The sequence below is a fragment of the Cherax quadricarinatus genome, unplaced genomic scaffold, assembly GCF_038502225.1.
Source record: "Cherax quadricarinatus isolate ZL_2023a unplaced genomic scaffold, ASM3850222v1 Contig1437, whole genome shotgun sequence".
Taxonomy (NCBI): domain Eukaryota; kingdom Metazoa; phylum Arthropoda; class Malacostraca; order Decapoda; family Parastacidae; genus Cherax; species Cherax quadricarinatus.
In genome coordinates this window covers 42444-65930 of record NW_027196463.1, presented here as the reverse complement: position 1 = coordinate 65930, position 23487 = coordinate 42444, and the positions used below count along the sequence as shown (strand labels likewise).

The window sequence follows — 23487 nt, the reverse complement described above, 5'->3', positions numbered from 1 at the left end:
TAAATTATATCATATTCGACTTGTATGTTTTATACAAAAGTTTAATAAGCACAGTGTTCTAGTCTTCCACTAACTTCCTCCAAGACTTTCATTTATACTTTCAGAACACTTTATCAGATCGGTTTCAAATTTTCAACTCTAGTAAATTATAAACAGAGGCAAGTGAACCTGACTTCCCAGTTATATTTAGATAATATACGACAGTGATTTTCAAGCGATGGCTTCGGAAAGCCTCTTCTGGCGACCATCAAAATTACGACACTCTTGTATCCTACTTAGAAGAGAGTTAATATTGTTAATAAAGTGTATATATGTAATTTTGACACTTTACATTTCGAAATGGTGCATCACCTGCGGTCATACCTGCCTAAGCTCTTGTTGTAGTGTTTTAGAATCTCAGGTTCAGGTGTTGAAGAAGGAGATTCTACTTCTTCAGGAGGAAAATAGGAGGCTGAAGCTTCGCATAGATGAGTTTGGGAATGTGAGAAGGATTTAGCTGGTAAGGAAAGAATGGTCACCAGCAGTGATAGTGGCAGCAGCTTTAAGTGGCAAGTGGTTCACAGTTCAGGAAGAAGGAAGATGAGGAGAGTTAATAGAGAAGATGTGAAGGTAGGAAATCGATTCTCTGTTCTCCAAGACGAGTGTACTTCAGTGGTTAGTGATGTTAAAGGTTCCACTGATTACCCTGCTAATCAAGGTAAGAGTATTTTAATAGCAGGCGATTCTCAGGTAAGATATATGGACCATGCATTTTATAACAGAGACAGAAAGGTCAGACAGAGAGTGTGTCTTCCTGAAGCTGGTGTTGGTGAAATAGTCAGAAGGTTAGATAATATTATGGCAGGTAATTGGAACAAGCCCATTATCTGTCTTAGTGCTGGGGGTAATAACATTGAGAAGGGCAGGAGAGAGGAGCTGCTAGATAAGTACAAGTCAGCCATAGAAGTAGTTAGGTCTAAGGGAGAGATGCCAGTCATATGCAGCATCTTGCCTAGAAAAAGAGTGGGCAATGAATGGATGTCTAGGGCAATTGGAATAAATTGCTGGCTGTACAGGTACTGCAAGGAACTTGCAATCCCATTCATTGATAACTAGGACCTATTCATTGGCAGACGTGATATGTATGCAAGGGATGGGGTTCATCTCTCTGGGGATGGAGTGGTTGCATTAGCCAATTCAATTGAGAGGGTAATTGATGACTTGTCTAGGAATTTAAGCTGATAGACTATAGAGGTATGGGTGTTTGTTGAGGACAATCAGGCTTCAGCATTAGGGTTAAAAACAGCAGTTATTACCGGGATACCAAAGGGATATGTTTAAAAGACAATATCCAAAATAAAGTTGCTAGTAAGGGCAAATCAATTGATAAACAAACAAAGAGAGATAGTAGAGGGCAACGAGTGACTAGCTCCCCTAAGGTTTACTATACAAATAGTAGGAGTCTAAGAAATAAGATAGATGAGCTAAGATTACTTGCAAGTGCAGGTAATATACGTATACAGAGACCTGGTTCAACCTGAAAGATAGAGAAATGCCTTCTGAATGCAACATACAGGAGTATAAACTATTCCACACTAATAGAGTCAACAGGAAGGGTGGTGGTGTGGCGATGTATGCCAGAGAAAATTTAAATTGTTGTCATAGACATGATATAAGATTAGAAACATCGAACACAGAATCGGTTTGGCTACAGTTTCTCGAGGGACGTGACAAATTAATTTTGGGTGTGATTTATAGGCCCCCAAACCTTGATAGGGAGCGCAGTAAGCTGTTATGGGACGAAATTCATAAGGCATCTAGATATGAAAATGTTGTGATAATGGGAGATTTTAACTTGAGACAAATTGATTGGAACAATATGACAGGAAATCTTGAGTCTAGTGACTTTCTTGATACGATTCAGAATTGCTTTTTAGAACAGGTTGTGACAGAACCAACTAGAGGAAACAATCTGCTTGACTTGGTTCTTGCCAACAAAGATTCACTAATTAATAATCTTGAGGTTAATGATATGCCTCAGAAAAGTGATCTCAAATCACTTAGTTTCAATATATCATGGAATTACCCAGAAAATTGCAATCAAATCTCTGTCCCAGATTTTCGCTTGGCGGACTTAATGGGACTGAAAAATTACCTGGGTGGGCTAAATTGGGATACCCTGACTATGTGTCAGGTAGGTGATCTTGTTTTCCAATATGATGTTTTTCAGAGCATAGTTCCAGCTTCCCAGACAACTTTTGTTCCGAGTAGGGAAATTAGATCTAACAAAAATGATCCCAAATGGATGAACAATAGATTAAAACATCTCATTGGTCAAAAGAGAGGCATATATAGGTGTATCAAAAGAGGGGATGGGCAGTTAAGAAATCAAAATATTCAATTAAAGAGAGAAATAAAGAAAGAAATAAGAAAAGCAAAAAGAAATTATGAGGCTAAGGTCACAATGGATTCAAAGACTATCCCAAAAGGGTTCTTTCAGGTATACAGAAGTAAGATTAGTGTAGCATGCAAAGAGTATGTAACCTTTATTCGGCGCATGTACACACCCTCATTCACAGGCTATCTCCCCCAACCAGCGAACCAGGTGACTGAGGGTTGACGATGGAGCCCCGTCGTTCAACCAGTAACCAGGTTCCAGCCATTAAGAAGAGGGTTTTGGCAACCACAGAGGTTATGGGTACCACTCTCCTGTCTGCCCTTGTCATTCCCATTCTAGAGCTGGTTGGAGCACGGTCTGCTCTCTAGTGGCTTCTATTCTGCCTTGCTTACCGTGGAGTGCACTAATACCTATCACTGTACATAGTGTATATAGTGTACATACTTCTGTTCTAAATTGGTGAAGGATAATATAAGTCAAAACTTTTCTGCTGTGTTTATTTTGCTCCCTTTACACCCAGGATAACAGGCCATTTGGGATCCTGGGTTGTAATAATTAGGGACAAGATTGGCCCACGTAAGAGTAACTCTGGTCAAATCACTGACAGAGATAGGGATATGTGTGAAATTCTCAATACCTACTTCTTCTCAGTTTTCGCCCAGGAAAATACTAGCGATGTTCCTGAAATAATAGATTATGTAGAACAGGATAATAAATTATGCTGTTCTACATAATAAACTATGCACGATTGCGGTCATCAGACAAATAGAGAAACTAAAACCTAACAAATCCCCAGACCCTGATGAACTGTTTGCAAGGGTGTTAAAGGAATGTAAAGAGGAACTTAGCATACCTTTGGCTAATCTTTTTAACATATCACTACAAACTGGCATAGTGCCTGATAAGTAGAAAATGGCAAATGTAATACCTATTTACAAGGCAGGTGACAGGTCCTTGGCTTCGAACTATAGACCAATAAGCCTTACCTCCATAGTGGGAAAATTTATGGAATCAATAATTGCGGAAGCAATTCGTACCCAAATTTGACAGACACAGATTGATTAATGAATCTCAACACGGTTTTACAAAGGGGCATTCCTGTCTTACGAATTTACTAACTTTTTTCACTAAGGTGTTTGAGGAGGTAGATCATGGTAATGAATGTGATATTGTGTACATGGACTTCAGTAAGGCTTTCAATAGAGTTCCACACAAGAGGCTATTGAGGAAACTTAAGGCGCACGGAATAGGAGGAGAAATTTTTTCCTGGGTAGAGACATGGCTGACAAATAGACAGCAGAGAATTTGCATAAATGGGGAGAAATCAGAATGGGGGCACGTCACAAGTGGTGTTCCTCAGAGGACAGTGTTGGGCCCGTTGTTGTTCACAATTTACATAAACGACATAGATGAGGGAATAAATAGCGACATCAGCAAATTTGCTGATGACACCAAAATAGGCCATCCAATTCATTCTAATGAGGATACTAGAGCACTGCAGGATGATTTGAATAGACTGATGCAATGATCGGAGAAGTGGCAGATGCAGTTTAATATTGACAAATGCAAAGTTCTAAATGTTGGACAGTTAAATAACCATGCCACATATAAACTAAATAATGTAGATCTTAATACTACTGATTGTGAAAAGGATTTAGGAATTCTGGTTAGCAGTAATCTAAAACCAAGACAATAGTGCAATAGCATTCGAAATAAATCTTGGCTTCATAACTAGAAATAAATTCGAAATAAATTCTTGGCTTCATAACTAGAAGTATAAATAATAGAAGTCCTCAGGTTGTTTTTCAACTCTATATGTTCTTGGTTAGGCCTCATTTAGACTATGCTGTTCAGTTCTGGTCACCGTATTACACAATGGATATAAATGCTCTGGAAAACGTGCAGAGGAGGATGACAAAGATGATCCCATGTATCAGAAATCTTCCTTATGAGGATAGACTGAGGGCCCTGAATCTGCACTCTCTCGAAAGGCGTAGAATTAGGGAGGATATGACTCACGAACTCGTAATGACACGATTGCAAACAAACCATACCACGGGCGGGGATTGAACCCGCGATCAGAGAGTCTCAAATCTCCAGACCGTCGTGTTAGCCACTGGACCAGCTAGCCACAACAAAATTCGTAAAACTAGGTATATTTCTGCACCATAGGAAGGTTAGCATAGGCACCACTGTGTCCACAAATGCAAGTTTTTACAGAAGAATCTCCAGCTAGCGTGGCCGTGACGAGCTCTAGCTCAAGTCCCCTCAAAGCCGTTAACATGACTCACGAAATCGTAATGACACGATTGCAAACAAACCATACCACGGGCGGGGCTAGCTGGTCCAGTGGCTAACGCGACGGTCTGGAGTTTTGAGACTCTCTGATCGCGGGTTCTATCACCGCCCGTGGCATGGTTTATTTGTAATCGTGTCATTACGATTTCGTGAGTCATGTTAACGGCTTTGAGGGGACTTGAGCTAGAGTTCGTCACGCCCACGCTAGCTGGAGATTCTTCTGTAAAATCTTGCATTGGTGGACACAGTGGTGCCTATGCTAACCTTCCTATGGTGTAGAAACATACCTAGTTGGACGAATCTTGTTGTGGCTAGCTGGTCCAGTGGCTAACGCGACGGTCTGGAGATTTGAGAGTCCTGATCGCGGGTTCTATACCCGCCCATGGTATGGTTTTTTTATGGGGGATATGATCGAGGTGTATAAATGGAAAACAGGAATAAATAAAAGGAATGTAAATAGCGTGCTGAAAATTTTCAGCCAAGACAGGACTCGCAGCAATGGTTTCAAATTGGAAAAATTCAGATTCATGAAGGATATAGGAAAGCACTGGTTTGGTAATAGAGATGTGGATGAGTGGAACAAACTCCGGAGTACAGTTATTGAGGCTAAAACGTTGTGTAGTTTTAAAAATAGGTTAGATAAATACATGAGTGTGTGTGGGTGGGTGTGAGTTGGACCTGACTTGCTTGTGCTGCTGGGTCTGGTGCAGTGCTCCATCCTTGAGTGGAGGTGACCAGACTGGGTGGGTCATTGGGCTAATCTGCGGGGGGTGGGTCATTGGTCTAATCCGGGGAGGTGTGGACCTGCTCTGCATGGGTCAGTAGGCCTGTTGCGGTGTTCCTTCTTTCTTATGTTCTCATGTTCCTATCATAATTTTGCTTTAAACAATAAAAATATTTCTCCAAACTATTCTCAAGGATGTCCAAGACAGCTTTCATAATTCTAGTATAACACACTCATGCCGACATCATTTCACTGTTGTCAAGACAGTCAAATGTGTGACTGATAAAAGTTCCTTAAACAGTGAAAATCTCACTTTATTACTTCTATTGCTCTTGATGAGTGATGTTTCCTCTTAATACTGCATAATTTTTTATCACCTTTATCTTGTATTTATATTTTTTCAGGTGTCGTAGGTTATAATTCGTTATTTATATTCACAGAGGACATGCTAACCTCACCTAACCTGAACAAGAAATTTGCTTCACCTCGTATGTGAGAAAATCACAAAAATTTTATGGTCTTTTCTTCTACTAATTTGTGTTATTTGTAATATAGAACTCCTCATTCAATAATGAAGATCTATAAGTAGTGGAAAGTTCTTGGAACTATTGGAGTGATAGGCATCCACTTGCAAATATTATGAAGAATTCCAGATTTTTATTTCCATACAGAGGCTTGAGAAAGCTTCTCCTGACTGGATTCAAACCTTCAATAATAAGTCCCGGATTACTACTGGAGTAAGAATGTTGGAATATGTTAAATACATTTTTAGAATTTTGCGTCATTGTTTCTGAGGACTAATTTGATTATGATTCTTCTAAGCTGCATTCTCCAAGACGAAATATTTATATGATCTGTATTTCTTTCTCTAGACTAAAAAAAAAAAAATTCAAGCAAAAGCTGATTTTGAAATTAGAGTCTCTACAATTTAGTGTTTAGGTGTTACCGAACATAAATATTCTTAAATAACACTAAACCTATTTATATTTTTTTCCATTGGCAGTATCTGTTCAAGCAATTACTAATTACTGATATTATGTTCATATTTAAAACACTAGTAAATAAGTGTAAATGGGTTTAACATACAATACAGCACAGTTTTCTGGAGAAGTGTCTAGATCGTAATTCTTCGCAGAGAACTTCAGATCGTTGACGTTACTGAAGCCATCACCAGCATCTCCAGTGTAACCATTAACTTCTACCTTGAATAAGGAGCTCCTGTCATGGACATAAAAGAATTGGTACTGTGCCCACCGGGTGCTGTTGTCGAAATCCGTTAATTCAAATCGTATCTGGTTGAGAGTTTGATCAGTGAGGGCATGGATATGTTCAAGGCCAAGCCAGAACTCGCCGGAGAGATTACCAAAGCCTAAAGCATACTCCATCCAGGTGCGGTAAAAGTCTTCCTTTGGCAGAATATCTTCGCGACGCTGGATAACAGTCCATCCTCCTTTATTAGTGTCCATATCACAGTAGACACGGACAGGACGTTTGGGGCAGCAGTCATGTGGATAGATGGTGTATATTCCACTGGTCTTGTGACCATGCTCTTGCAGTTCACGACAGTTTCGGTTTTGGAAGCCAAGTCCTGCCCAGAAGAGCTCAGGAAAATTAGCATTGGCAGTGGTGTCATCTGCTGCCACCATCAGTCCCTCGCTGCTAACACCCACTACCACCAGCGTCCACAGCAGCATACACATCTTTCACTTTAACCTAAAAGTAACAGAATATTATTATTTCATTATTGAATTATGCATACAAAGTCATTTTATTATATCTAGAGATAAATGACTGCCATATTAATCCTACCTAAGTTAATTGAAAATTCTTTCGATATTGGTTCTCAGACTAGCATATAAATTAAAACCTAGCAAATCCCCTTTGGTTAGTCTTTTCTTTTACAAACTAGCATAATGCATTATAAATGGAAAACGGTAAATATGATACCTCACTACAAAGCAGGTGACAGGTCTTTAGTTTCGAATTATATACCAATAAGCCAAATCTCCACTGTGTGAAAACTGATGGAATCAATAATTTTCGAGGCAATTTGAACCCACCTTGAAAGCCATAAACTGACTAATGAATTTCAACACGGGTTTACAAAGAAGCGTTAGTGTCTAACGAATGTACCGACTTTTTTCACTAAGGTATTTGATGAGGTAGATCATGGTAATGAATATGATATTGTGTATATAGACTTCGGTAAAACTTCTTATAGAGTTCCATATCAAAGGTTGCTGAGTAAAATAGAGGAACACAGAATAGGGTAAGAATTTTTTTTCTTGGAGGGAGGCGTGGTTGACACATGGCAGCAGAGAGTTTGAATAAGGAAACCAATAATATGTAGAATGAAGTAGAGTTATTGGTGAAAATTGGAAAGCCGGTTATACTAGGTGATAAGGACAATAATAGAGATAGTGGAGGAACAGAAATAGGCAGGAAGGAAAAAAGGAAAAGGGGATTCTTAATGCACATTATATAAATAGTCATAGGGCTAGAAACAAGATGGAAGAGTTGAGATTAGTAGTGTGGGCAACATTGAAGTATTTGTCATAACTGAGACATGGTTCAATATGAATAATTGAATGTCCCATTCAGGGTTTAAGTTATTCCACGTTGATAGAAATAACGGGAAAAGAGATGGGGTGGCACTATTTGCCAGAGAACACTTAAATTGTTGCATAAAACGAGGGTATTAACACTGAAAGACACACACAGTCTAACTGGGTAGTATTTTTCAGTAGAGCATTAAAAATTAATTTTTGGTAAGATTTACGGTCCGCCTAACTTGGATAGGGACAAAAGGAGACTACTCTGGTAAGAAACTGTTAAGGCCACAAGGCACGATAACGTAATTCTTGGAGACTAACTTCAGCCGAATTGATTGGAATTCCTTGAATGGGAATCTTGAGTTAGACGACTTCCTGGAGGTAGTTTAAGTTTGTGACAAGGATACCCTTGTTAATAATCTAGAGATTATAGAGGAACTTGGCACGAACGACCAAAATTAATTGCGTTTAGTAGTGAATGAAAGTATGATAAAATGGATAATTCAGTAATAATCCCAGATAATCGCTCAGCGGATTACAAATGGGCATAGAGAACACCTATAACCTGTGGACTACAATAATTAAGAGAACTGTCAAAATGATAGTTTCCTAAACAAGCTGCTCAAAGAATATTTATTTTGTTCAGAGAAATTCATCGAACTGAAACGCTCCGAAGCAAATAAAGAGGTTCAAATATCTTTTAAAGCAGAAGAAAGGAATTTATAGACATATCAAAAAAGGTGAGGGCCATCTCATTGATCAACATACTCACATTAAGAGGGAGATTAAAAAAGGGGATAAGAAAAGCTCAGCGGAACTATGAAATTAAAGTTGCCAATGATTTGGAAACAAATCCGAAAAGCTTTACTGAGTATATAGAACAAAGGTTAGAGAAACTTAGGCCCTCTTAAAACTAACTCTGGGCAGCTTACTAAATTCCATCAGTATAACAACATGTGTCTTTGCAAACATACAAGGTCTGAAGCCGGCAACAAACAACAAAATTCCTTACATAAATCGACTGCTCACGGAATCAAATGTAATGTTTCCAGCATTCACAGAGACCCATATAAAGGATCATTTTGACAACGAAATATGGATCCCAGGTTATAACCTATTTAGATGCGACAGAATAAACAGGCAACGGAGGAGATGGGGGTTGGCTTGTACGTCACGGCGTCACTCATTTGCTTAGAACTACTAAACGCCTCAAATGATGTAGCTGAACTTTTGACGGTAAAGATTGAAAACCAAAACCCTGTCATTGTGGTAGTATACAAGCCTCCGGATGCTACTTCCCAGCAATTCCGGGAACATCTTTTGAAAATAGACCACTGTCTAGGAAAATCTCCCAACTCCTCCCCCAAACATCTTGTTACAGAGTGATTTCAACTTTAGACACCTAAAATGGAGAAGTGTGGCAAATAATATTTTAGCAGAGATCACACCAGGAGGCAGCTCAGACGAAAATTCATACACACACGAGCTATTAAATCTCTGCACCAAATTCACCTTAAACCAGCAAATATTAGAGCCAACAAGACTAGGAATTATGCTGGACCTAATCTTCACTAACAACGACTATCTGTTATGTAATATAACCGTATAAAACAAATACACTCAGATCAAAACATAATAGAGGCACAGACATATATGCACAGGAAGAGAGCAGCGAGTCATGGTAAGTGGCGAGGCGCCAGAGTGAGCGCCTGTGACGAGTGGGGTTCCACAGGGGTCAGTCCTAGGACCAGTACTGTTTCTGGTATTTGTGAATGACAAGAGGAAGGAGAAGTCTCCGTATAGTCCCTGTTTGCAGATGATGTAAAGTTGATGAATAGAATCCAATTGGACGAGGACCAGGCAGAACTATAAAGGGATCTGGACAGGCTGCAGGCCTGGTCCAACAATTGGCTCCTGGAGTTCAACCCCACCAAGTGCAAAGTCATGAAAATTGAGGGAAGAGCAAGGAAGACTACAGATGGAGCACAGCCAGGAGGCCAGAGGCTGCAAACAGAACTCGAGGAAAAAGATCTTGGGGTGAATATAACACCAGGCAGCATATGGAAGCCTAGCAATCCTAAGAACAGAATTCTGCCATCTTAATAAGGAATCGTTCAGGACCCTGCACACTGCGTACGTTAGGCCCATATTGGAGTATGCGGCACCAGTTTGGAACCCTCACCTAGCCAAGCACGTGAAGAAACTAGAGAAAATGCAAAGGTTTGCAACAAGACTAGTCCCGGAGCTAAGGGATATGTCCTACGAGGAGAGGTTAAGGGAAATCGACCTGGCAACACTGGAGGACAGGGGAGATATGGGGGGACATAATAACGACCTATAAAATACTGAGAGAAATTGACAAGGTGGACAGAGACAGAATGTTGCAGAGATGTGACAACGAAACAAGGGGACACAGTTAAGAAGAACATAAGAAAGAAGGAACACTGCAACAGGCCTACTGGCCTATGCGAGGCAGCTCCAATTCTCCCACCGGCTTAAGCCAATGCCTTGACCTAGTGAGGTCAGATACGCCACTTAAGGGAGGAGCAGTGCACCCACTCATGTATTTATCCAACCTATTTTTAAAACTACACTTCATCTTAGCGTCTATGACGGTACTCGGGAGTTTGTTCCACTCATCAACAACTCTATTACCAAACCAGTGCTATCCTCAATCCTTCCTGAATCAGAATTTGTCCAGTTTAAAGCCATTGCCAGTCCTGTCTATGTTAGATATTTTAAGCACGCTATTTACAGCCTTTCTATTAATTCCTGTTTTCCATTTATACACCTCAATCATATCCCCCCCCCTAATTCTACGCTTTTCTAGAGAGTGTAGATTCAGGGACCTAAGTTGGACGAATCTTATTGTGGCTAGCTGGTCCAGTGGCTAACGCGACGATCTGAAGTTTTGAGACTCTCTGATCACTGGTTCTAACCCCGCCCGTGGTATGGTGTGTTTGCAATCGTGTCATTACGATTTCGTGAGTCATATCCTCCCTAATTCTACGCCATTCGAGAGAGTGCAGATTCAGGGCCCTCAGTCTATATTCAAAGGGAAGATTTCTGATACATGGGATCAACTCTGTCATCCTCCTTTGTACTTTTTCCAGTGCATTTATATCCATTCTGTAATACGGTGGCCAAAACTGAGCAGCACAATCTAAATGAAGCCTAACTAAAGATATATAGAGTTGAAGAACAACTTGAGGACTTCTATTATTTATACTTCTTGCTATGAAGCCAAAGATTCTGTTAACATTATTGCAGACACTAATGCACTGTTGGCTTGGATTTAGATTACTACTAACCAGAACTTCTAAATCCTTTTCGCAGTCCGTCATATTAAGATCTACATTATTTATTTCATATGTGGCTTGGTTATTTTCCTGTCCAGCATTTAGAACTTTGTATTTGTCTATATTAAACTGCATCTACCACTTCTTCGAGCATTGCATCAGTCTATTCAACTCATCCTGGAGTGCTCTAATATCCTCATTAAAATGAACTGGACGGCCTATTTTGGTATCATCAGCAAATTTGCTTATGTCGCTATTTATTCCCTCATCTATGTCGTTTATGTATATTGCGAACAACAAGGAGCCCAACACTGAACCCTGTGGAACACTGCTTGTGAAGTGCCCCGAGTCAAATTTATCCCCATTTATGCTGCCTATTCGTCAACCATGCCTCAGCACAGGAAAAAATTCTCCTCCTACTTCTTGTGCCTTAGGTTTCCTCAAATAGACTATGATGTGTAACTCTATTGAAAGCCTTCCTGAACTCCATATACACAATATCATATTCAATACCATGATCTACCTCCTCAGATACCTAAGTGAAGAAAGTCAGTAAATTCGTAAGACAGGAACGCCCCTTTGTAATACCGTGCTGAGGTTAATTAATCAATTTATGGCTTTCGAGATGGCTATGAATTGCTTCGGCAGTTATTGATTCCATAAACTTTCCCACTATGGAGATAATTCTTATTGGTCTATAGCTCAAAGCTAAGCACCTGTCACCTACGTTGTAAATAGGTATTACATTTGCCATTTTTCACTTATTAGGCACTATGCTAGTTTGCAGTGATATGTTGAAAAAAATAGCCAAAGGTATACATTCCTTTAACAGTCTTGCAAGTAGTTCATCAGGGCCTGGGGATTCGTTAGGTTTCAATTTCTCTATTTGTCTGAGAACCATATCACTAGTTACTGCAGTCTTGCATAGTTTATTGTCGTCCTGTTCTACATAATCTATTATATCTGCTGAGGTTAGTGGTCAAGTGCGGTCATACCGCTAAGCTATTGGGAGTTAGCGTGCGCTGTTACCCATACCATGGCTTGTTGTAGTGCTTTAGAATCCCAGGTTCATGTATTGAAGAAGGAGATTCTACTTCTTCAGGAGGAAAATAGGAAGCTGAAGCTTGGCATAGATGAGTTTGGGAGCGAGTGTGAGAAGGATTTAGCTGAGAAGGATTTAGCTGGCAAGGTCGGAATGGTCACCAGTAGTGATAGTGGCAGCCGCTTTAAGTGGCAAGTGGTTCACAGTTCAGGAAGAAGAAAGATGAGGAGAGTTAATAGAGAAGATGTGAAGGGAGGAAATCGATTCTCTGTTCTCCAAGACGAGTGTACTTCAGTGGTTAGTGAGGTTGAAGGTACCACTGATTTCCCTGCTAATCAAGGTAAGAATATTTTAATAGTAGGCGATTTTCAGGTAAGATATATGGACAGTGCATTTTGTAACAGAGACAGAAAAGTCAGACAGAGAGTGTGTCTTCCTGGAGCTGATGTTGGCGACATAGTCAGAAGGTTGGATAATATTATGGCAGGCAATGGGAACAAGCCCATTATCTGTCTTAGTGCTGGGGATAATGACATTGGGAAGGGCATGAGAGAGGAGCTGCTGGGTAAGTACAGGTTAGCCATTGAAGTAGTTAGGTCTAAGGGAGGGATCACAGTCACATCTTGCCTAGAAAAGGAGTGGGCAATGAATGGATGTCTAAGGCAATTAGTATAAATCGCTGGCTAGACAGGTACTGCAAGGAACTTGCAATCCCATTCATTGATAACTGGGACCTTTTCTTTGGCAAACGTGATATGTATGCAAGGGATGGGGTTCATCTCTCTGGGGATGGAGTGGTTGCATTAGCCAATTCAATTGAGAGGGTAATTGATGACTTGTCTAGGAGTTTAAACTGATAGATTATAGAGGTATGGGTGTTTGTGGGAAACAATCAGGGTTAAAAACAACAGTTTTTACCGGGATACCTCAGGGATATGTTTAGAAGACAATATTCAAAATAAAGTTGCTAGTAATTGTAAATCAATTGATCAACAAACAAAGAGAGATAGTAGAGGGCAACGAGTGACTAGCTCCCTTAAGGTTTACTATACAAATAGTAGGAGTCTAAGAAATAAGATAGATGAGCTAAAATTACTTGCAAGTGTAGGTAATATAAATATTATTGGCATAACAGAGACCTGGTTCAACCTGAAAGATAGAGAAATGCCTTCTGAATGCAACATACAGGGTTATAAACTATTCCACACTGATAGGGTCAACAGGAAGGGTGGTGGTGTGGCGATGTATGCCAGAGAAAATTTAAATTGTTGTCTTAGACATGATATAAGATTAGAAACATCAGACACAGAATCGGTTTGGCTTCAGTTTCTCGAGGGTCGTGACAAATTAATTTTGGGTGTGATTTATAGGCCCCCAAACCTTGATAGGGAGTGCAGTAAGCTGTTATGGGACGAAATTCATAAGGCATCTAGATATGAAAATGTTGTGATAATGGGAGATTTTAACTTTAGACAAATTGGTTGGAACAATATCACAGGAAATCTTGAGTCTAGTGACTTTCTTGATACGGTTCAGGATTGCTTTTTAGAACAGGTTGTGACAGAACCAACTAGAGGAAACAATCTGCTTGATTTGGTTCTTGCCAACAAAGATTAACTAATTAATAATCTTGAGGTTAATGATGAGCTTGGGGAAAGTGATCACAAATCACTTAGTTTCAATATATCATGGAATTACCCAGATAACTGCAGATAAATCTGTCCCAGATTTTCGCTTGGCCGACTTCATGGGACTGAAAAATTACTTGGGTGGGCTAAATTGGGATGTCCTAACTATGGGTCAGGTAGGTGATTTTGGTTGCCAATATGTCGTTTTTCAGAGCATAGTTCTAGCTGCCCAGACAACTTTTGTTCCGAGTAGGGAAATTAGATCTAACAAAAATTATCCCATATGGATGAACAATAGATTAAAACATCTCATTGGTCAAAAGAGAGGCATATATAGACGAATCAAAAGAGGGGATGGGCAGTTAAGAAATCAAAATAATCAATTAAAGAGAGAAATAAAGAAAGGAATAAGAAAAGCAAAAAGAGATTATGAGGCTAAGGTCACAAGGGATTCAAAGACTAACCCAAAAGGGTTCTTTCAGGTATACACAAGTAAGATTAGGGACAAGATTGGCCCACTTAAGAGTAACTCTGGTCAAATCACTGACAGTGATAGGGATATATGTGAAATTCTTCCTCTCAGTTTTCACCCAGCAAAATACTAGTGATATTCCTGAAATAATAGGTTACGTAGAACAGAATGATAATAAACTATGTACGATTGCGGTAACTAGTGAAATGGTCATCAGACAAATAGAGAAACTAAAACCTAACAAATCCCCAGGCCCTGATGAACTGTTTTCAAGGGTGTTAAAGGAATGTAAAGAGGAACTTAGCATACCTTTGGCTAATCTTTTTAACATATCACTACAAACTGGCACAGTGCCTGATAAGTGGAAAATGGCAAATGTAATAATTATTTACAAGGCAGGTGACAGGTCCTTGGCTTCGAACTATAGATCAATAAGCCTTACCTCCATAGTGGAAAAATTTATGGAATCAATAATTGCCGAAGCAATTCGTAGCCATCTCGACAGGCACAGATTGACTAATGATTCTCAACACGGTTTTACAAAGGGGCGTTCCTGTCTTACGAATTTACTAACTTTTTTCACTAAGGTGTTTGAGTAGGTAGATCATGGTAATGAATATGATATTGTGTATATGGACTTCAATAAGGCTTTCGATAGAGTTCCTCACCAGAGGCTATTGAGGAAACTTTGGGCTCAAGGAATAGGAGGAGAAATTTTTTCCTGGGTAGAGGCATGGCTGACAAATAGACAGCAGAGTGTTTGCATAAATGGGGAGAAATCAGAATGGGGGCACGTCACAAGCGGTGTTCCTCAGGGGTCAGTGTTGGGCCCGTTGTTGTTCACAATTTACATAAACGACATAGATGAGGGAATAAATAGCGACATAAGCAAATTTGCTGATGACACCAAAATAGGCCGTCCAATTCATTCTAATGAGGACATTAGAGCACTCCAGGATGATATAAATAGACTGACGCAATGGCCTGAGAAGTGGCAGATGCAGTTTAATATTGACAAATGCAAAGTTCTAAATGTTGGACAGTTAAATAGCCATGCCACATATAAACTAAATAATGTAGATCTTAATACTAACGATTGCGAAAAGGATTTAGGAATTCTGGTTAGCAGTAACCTAAAACCAAGACAACAGTGCATTAGTGTTCTCATTGAAGCTAACAGAATTCTTGGTCCTCAGGTTGTTCTTCGACTCTATATATCCTTGGTTAGGCCTCATTTAGACTATGCTGCTCAGTTCTGGTCACCGTATTACAGAATAGATATAAATGCTCTCGACGTGTACTTAGCTCAGTGGTGACGTGTACTTAGCTCTGTGAAGACCTGTATGTGTGCTCTCTGTGAATCTGAACCAGGATGCCCTCTCTTGAGCAACTTTACCAGCAGCTGAGAGAAGAGCTCAGAGTTGCTAAGATGGAGATACGGCGATTAACGGAGGAGAACAAGAGGATTCGTAGTAATCCTCCTGTTGTGAGTCCCCAGATTAAGAGGGGAGCTTGGTCAGTGGCCGGGCAACATGGAACCAAGCTGAAGATCAAGAAAACGGTTGGAGAGGCAGAAACAACAAGAAACCAGAAGACTACCGTGGAAACTTCCAATTCATTCTCGGTGCTACCTGACGAATGTGAGTGTTCTACTGGGAATGCTACAACGAGCACCAAAGAAGCATTGGCAGACGTGAGTAAGACATCCCTAGAAACCCCAACGAAGACCATCGAGAACGTCTTGACGAATTCTACAAGTGGTGTAATGCTACCTGGCGAATGTGAGTCGACTACTCGGAGCATCACGACGGACGACGCCAAGGAAGGTAAAAACATTGTTGTTGTTGGGGATAGCCAGATTAGGTACATGGATAGGGCATTCTGCTTGAAGGATAGGAGTAGGAGGCAGAGAGTGCGTTTTCCTGGGGCTGGGATGAAGGATATTGTTAGCCGTCTGGATGACATCATGAGAGGTAATGGGAGCAATCCTATTATCTGTCTCAGTGCTGGAGGCAACGATGTTGGCAGACGTAGGAGTGAGGACCTGATTAGCAGGTATAGGTCAGCAATAGAGATAATTAGGAGGAAGGGTGGGAAACCTGTCATATGTGGCATTTTGCCAAGGAGAGGAGTTGGAAATGAATGGTTGTCCAGAGCAATTGGTGTCAATTGCTGGCTGGACAAATACTGTAAGGAAAATGCGGTAACATTCATTGACAACTGGGACCTCTTCTATGGCAGAAATGACATGTATGCCAGGGATGGGGTTCACTTATCTAGGTGTGGGGTGGGAGCACTGGCCAACGCAGTGGAGGGAGCTGTTAGGTCTTTAAACTAGGCATAGTTAGTGGTATGGGTTTTGGCGGGAAAACTGTGAAGTCGCAGGGTAGTAATATGAGTACTAGGAGAACTAGTAATAGGCAAAATGAGGTGGATATTGGAAAGCCAGTGGCACTAATTGACAAGGACAGTAATAGGTTTAGTGGAATAACAGAAAGGAGCAGGAAGGGTAAAGAGAGAGGAGGGTCATTAAATATTTATTACACAAATAGTCGCAGTGCTAGGAATAAGATGGACGAGTTGAGACTAGTTGCTAGTGCAGGTAATATAGATGTATTTGACATTACTGAGACGTGGTTTAATTCAAAAAGTCGGGACATGCCTGCAGAATGTCACATTCAGGGTTTTAAATTGTTCCAAGTAGATAGAAGTATCGGGAAGGGGGGTGGGGTGGCATTGTATGTCCGAGATCGCTTGAACTGTTGCATAAAAACGGGTATTAAGTCTGAAGTAACACATACAGAGTCTGTTTGGATAGAATTTTCAGAGGGGCATGAAAAATTAATTTTAGGTGTGATATACCGTCCCCCAAATTTAGATAGGGACCAGGGGAGACTACTATGGGAGGAAATTGTTAGGGCCACAAGGCACGATAATGTAGTAATTCTAGGAGACTTTAACTTTAGTCATATTGATTGGAATTTCTTGACTGGGAATTTAGAATCATACGATTTCTTAGAAGTAGTTCAGGATTGTTTTCTGAAGCAGTTTGTGAGAGAACCTACAAGGGGTAATAACCTGCTTGACTTAGTTCTGGCAAACAATGAATCTCTTGTTAATAATTTAGAAGTTTCAGAGGAACTGGGTGCTAGCGACCACAAATCAATTACATTTAGAATTGAATGGAAGTATGATAGTAGGGATAACTCAGTAACAGTCCCAGATTTTCGCTTAGCAGATTACGATGGGCTTAGAGAACACTTATCATCTGTTGACTGGGGTAACGAAGAGAGCTATCAATATGACAGTTTTCTGAACACAATGCATGCTGCTCAAAGAACGTTTATCCCTTATAAGGAAATTAGAACAAATAGAAATGACCCAAAATGGATGAATAATAGGCTGAAATATCTACTAGGGCATAAGAAAGGAATTTATAGGCGTATCAAAAGAGGCGAGGGTCATCTTATGAATCAGTATATTGACATTAAGAGGGACATTAAAAAGGGGATAAGAAAAGCTAAAAGGGACTATGAAATTAAAGTTGCTAGGGATTCTAAAACTAACCCAAAAAGTTTTTTCCAAGTCTATAGAACAAAAGTCAGAGATAAGATAGGTCCCCTTAAAAATAACTATGGGCATCTTACTGACAAAGAGAATGAAATGTGCTCGATTTTAAATAATTATTTTCTCTCGGTTTTTACACAGGAAGACACTAATAATATTCCGGTAATTAATTTTTATAGTGGATCAGAAGAAGATAAATTATGTAACATCACAGTCACTAGTGAAATGGTTGTGGAGCAGATAGACCGACTGAAGCAAAATAAGTCACCGGGTCCTGATGAGGTTTTTTCCAGGGTTCTTAAGGAATGCAAAATTGAAGTCTGTGAACCATTAACTAATATTTTTAATTTATCTCTTCAAACAGGTGTAGTGTCTGATATGTGGAAGATGGCTAATGTAATTCCTATTTTTAAAACAGGGGACAAGTCGTTACCGTCAAATTACCGCCCAATAAGCCTGACCTCAATTGTAGGCAAATTACTAGAGTCAATTATAGCTGAGAGTATAAGAAGCCATCTCGATAAGCATAGCTTGATTAAGGATACTCAGCATGGATTCACAAGAGGCCGGTCTTGTCTAACTAATTTATTAACTTTCTTCAGTAAAGCTTTTGAGGCTGTTGACCACGATAAAGAATTTGATATTGTTTACTTAGATTTTAGTAAGGCATTTGATAGAGTTCCGCACCAAAGACTGTTGAAGAAAGTAGCAGCTCATGGCATTGGGGGAAAGGTGCTCTCGTGGATCGAATCATGGCTCACAGACAGGAAGCAGAGAGTGTCCATAAATGGGGTTAAATCCGAGTGGGGATCAGTAACAAGTGGCGTTCCACAGGGATCAGTCTTGGGCCCGTTGTTGTTTATAATATATATCAATGATCTTGATGAAGGAATTACTAGTGATATGAGCAAATTCGCCGATGACACGAAGATAGGTAGGATAATTGATTCAAACGTAGATGTTAGGGAACTTCAGGAGGATTTAGACAAACTCTACTCTTGGTCAGAAAAGTGGCAGATGCAGTTCAATGTAGATAAATGCAAGGTTCTGAAGCTCGGGAGTGTCCATAACCCTAGCACTTATAAGTTAAATAATGTAGAACTTAGCCATACAGATTGCGAAAAGGACTTGGGGGTTATGGTAAGCAGCAACCTTAAACCAAGACAGCAATGCCTAAGCGTACGTAATAAGGCAAATAGATTACTGGGATTTATATCAAGAAGTGTAAGGAACAGAAGTCCAGAGGTCATACTGCAGCTTTATACATCATTAGTGGCAATATAAACACAAATGCAGTATAATGTGATCCTTTATTGACTACGTTTCGCCCACACAGTGGGCTTTTTCAAGTCACAAACAGAACTACCTGGGGTGGAAGGAACGCGAGTATTTATAGTCCAGCTGAGGTCAGGTGAAGAATGCTGCATCTGATGATGTACCGAGTGGGGTTATAGAGTCTAAAAACTTGGGTAGCTTGGAAAGTTTTTAGACTCTATAACCCCACTCGGTACATCATCAGATGCAGCATTCTTCACCTGACCTCAGCTGGACTATAAATACTCGCGTTCCTTCCACCCCAGGTAGTTCTGTTTGTGACTTGAAAAAGCCCACTGTGTGGGCGAAACGTAGTCAATAAAAGATCACATTATACTGCATTTGTGTTTATATTGCCATTGTGTCGGTATTTTATACCATTTATTTCCATACATCATTAGTAAGGCCTCACCTAGAATATGCAGCTCAATTCTGGTCTCCATATTACAGAATGGACATAAATTCGTTAGAAAACATTCAGCGTAGGATGACTAAATTAATACATAGCATTAGAAATCTTCCTTATGAAGAAAGATTGAAGACTCTTAAGTTACATTCACTTGTTAGACGAAGAATGAGGGGAGACCTAATCGAAGTGTATAAGTGGAAGATAGTTATTAATAAAGGGGATATTAACAAGGTCTTGAGGATATCTCTCCAAGAGAGAACCCGCAGTAATGGATTTAAATTAGATAAGTTTAGATTTAGAAAGGACATAGGAAAGTATTGGTTTGGAAATAGGGTAGTTGATGAGTGGAACAGTCTACCTAGTTGGGTTATTGAGGCTAGGACTTTGAGTAGTTTCAAATTTAGGTTGGATAAGTACATGAGTGTTAGGTAAGACACATATGCAACAGTTAGGTATCTTTATTTCGAAACGTTTCGCCTACACAGTAGGCTTCTTCAGTCGAGTACAGAAAAGTTGATAGAAGCAGAAGATACTTGAAGGGTGATGGACTGATTACATCGTCTTCAAGTATCTTCTGCTTCTATCAACTTTTCTGTACTCGACTGAAGAAGCCTACTGTGTAGGCGAAACGTTTCGAAATAAAGATACCTAACTGTTGCATATGTGTCTTACCTAACAATCTGTCGGTATTTTATACCATTTTAATGTTCAAGTACATGAGTGGGAGGGGTTGGATTTGAGAGGGACTTGCACATCGGAGCTTGTTTCTTGGGTGGCATTGAAAATTGGGTTGGTCAAATGTTTGTTAGTGGGATGAATTGTAAAGGACCTGCCTAGTATGGGCCAACAGGCCTGCTGCAGTGTTCCTCCTTTCTTATGTTTTTATGTTCTTATGAAAACGTACAAAGGAGGGTGACAAAGATGATCCCATGTATCAGAAATCTTCCCTATGAGGATAGACTGAAGGCCCTGATTCTGCACTCTCTCGAAAGACATAGAATTAGGGGGTATATGATCGAGGTGTATAAATGGAAAACAGGAATAAATAAAGGGGATGTATATAGTGTGCTGAAAATTCCCAGCCAAGACAGGACTCGCAGCAATGGTTTCAAGTTGGAAAAATTCAGATTCAGGAAGGATATAGGAAAGTACTGGTTTGGTAATAGAGTTGTGGATGAGTGGAACAAGCTCCCGAGTACAGTTATTGAGGCTAAAACGTTGTGTAGTTTTAAAAATAGGTTAGATAAATACTTGGGTGGGTGTGAGTTGAACCTGACTAGCTTGCGCTGCTGGGTCTGGAACAGTGCTCCATCCTTGAGTGGGGATGACCAGACTGGGTGGGTCATTTGGATAATCCGGGGGGTGGGTCATTGGTCTAATCCGAGGGGTGGGGGGGACATGGACCTGCTCTGCATGGGTCAGTAGGCCTGTTGCAGTGTTCCTTCTTTCTTATGTTCTTATGTTCTAAGTATTGAAAATTTCACACCTATCCTTATCACTGTCAGTGATCTGACCTGTGTTACTCTTTAGTGGGCGTATCTTGTCCCTAATCTTAATTCTGCATACCTGAAAGAATCCTTTTGGGTTAGTCTTCGAATCCCTTGCGACCATAGATTCTTAATCCCTTTTTGCTTTTCTTATTCCTTTTTTTATTTCTCTCTTTAATTTGATATATTGATTTCTTTACTGCCCCTCCTCTCTTTTGATATGCCTATATATGACTCTTTTGACCAATGAGATGTTTTAATCTATTGTTCATCCATTTGGGGTCATTTTTGTTAGATCTAATTTCCCTACTCGGAACAATAGTTGTCAGGGCAGTTAGAACTATTCTCTCAAAAACGTCATATTGGCAACCAAGGCCACATACCTGACCCATAGTCAGGACATGCCAATTTAGCCCACCCAGGTAATTTTTCAGTCACATGAAATCGGCCAAGCGAAAGTCTGGGAGAATTTGATTGCAGTTATCCGGGTAACTCTGTGATATATTGAAACTAAGTGATTTGTGATTGCTTACCCCAAGTTCGTCATTAACCTCAAGATTATTAACTACTGATTCTGTGTTGGCAAGAACCAAGTCAAGTAGATTGTTTCCTCTAGTTGGTTCTGTCACAAATTGTTTCAAAAAGCAATCCTGAACAGTATCAAGAAAGTCACCAGACTTAAGATTTCCTGTCACATTGTTCCAATCAATTTGTCTAAAGTTAAAATTTCCCATTTACACAACATTTTCATATCTAGATGCCTTATGAATCTCGTCCCATAGCAGCTTACTGCAATCTCTATCAAGGTTTGTGGGCCTACAAATCACACCCAAAATTTAATTTTCTCGACCCTCGAGAAACTGTAGCCAAACCGAATCTGTGTCCGATGTTTCTGATCTTACATCATATCTAAGACAACAATTTAAATTATCTCTCACATACATCACCATTCCACCAACATTCCTATTGACCATATCAGTATGGAATAGTTTATAACCCTGTATGTTGCATTCAGTAGGAATTTCTCTATGTTTCAAGTTGAACAAAGTCTCTGTTATAGCAATAATATCTATATTACCTACACGTGCAAGTAATCTTAGCTCATCTATTTTATTTCTTAGACTCCAACTATTTGTATAGTAAACCTTAAGGGAGCTAGTCACTAGTTGCCTTCTACTATCTCTCTTTGTTGATCATTTGCTTTGCCTTTACTAGGAACTTTATTTTGAATATTGCCTTTTAAACATATCCCTGAGGTATCCTGGTTATATCTGCTGTTTTCAACCCTAGTATTGCAGCCTGATTGTTTCCCACAAACACCCATACCTCTATAACCTATCACTTTAAAGTTCTAGACATGTCACCAATAACCCCTTCAATCGAAGTGGCTAATGCAACCACTCCAGCCCCAGAAAGATGAACCCCATCCCTCGCATATATCATGTTTGCCATAGAATTTTTTTCCAGTTATCAATGGATGGGATTGCAAGTTCTTTGCTGTACCTGTCTAGCTAGCAATTTATACCAATTGTCCTAAACATCATTCATTGCCCACTCCCTTTATAGGCAAGATGCTACATTTTATTGGGATCCCTCCTTCAGACCTGGCTACTTCTATGGCTGACCTGTTCTTATCCAGCAGCTCTTGTCTCCTGCCCTTCCTGATGTCGTTACTACCAGCACTAAGACAGATAATTGGCTTGTTCCTATTACCTGACTTAATATTATCCAACCTGCTGACTATGTCACCAACACCAGCTCTTGGGAGGCACACCCTCTGTCTGACCTTTCTATCTCTGTTACTAAAAGCACGGTCCATATATCTTACTGAGAATCTCCCACAATCAGAATATTCTTTCCTTGATAAGCAGGGGAGTCAGTGGTAACTTTAATCTCACTAACCACTGAAGTTCACTCTTCCTGGAGAACTGAGAATCGATTTCCTATCTTCACATCATCTCTATTAACCTTCCATATCATCCTTCTTCCTGAATTGTGAACCACTTGCCACTTAAAGCGGGTGCCAGTCTCCAAATCATTGCTGGTAACTTTTTACTCCTCACCAGCTACCACCATCTCACACTCACTCCCAAACCTATCTAAAGCTTCAGCCTCCTATTTTCCCCCTGAAGAAGTATAATCTCCTTCTTTAACACTTTAACATGATATTCTAAAACAGTACAACAAGCCATTGTGCTAGGTAACACCCCACGCTAATCCCAAACAGCTTAGGACAGGTATGACCACACGTGATCACTGACCTCAGTATACCACAAGAGGCGTCAGGAAGTGGAATAATTTTTGGAAGCGATGCAGTA

The 23487-nt window shown here is 40.0% G+C and overlaps 1 protein-coding gene across 1 annotated transcript in view; it reads right to left on the bottom strand.

Annotated features, from left to right (window-relative positions):
* The window catches only part of LOC128693802 (techylectin-5A), a 40302-nt gene that overhangs the window by 3178 nt on the left and 13637 nt on the right, over positions 1-23487 (bottom strand). Inside the window, exon 2 of the mRNA XM_053783694.2 lies at positions 6486-7112. Coding sequence (XP_053639669.2) covers positions 6486-7099 — 614 coding nt within the window. The 5' untranslated portion in view covers positions 7100-7112. The remainder of the gene's footprint in view (positions 1-6485; positions 7113-23487) is intronic.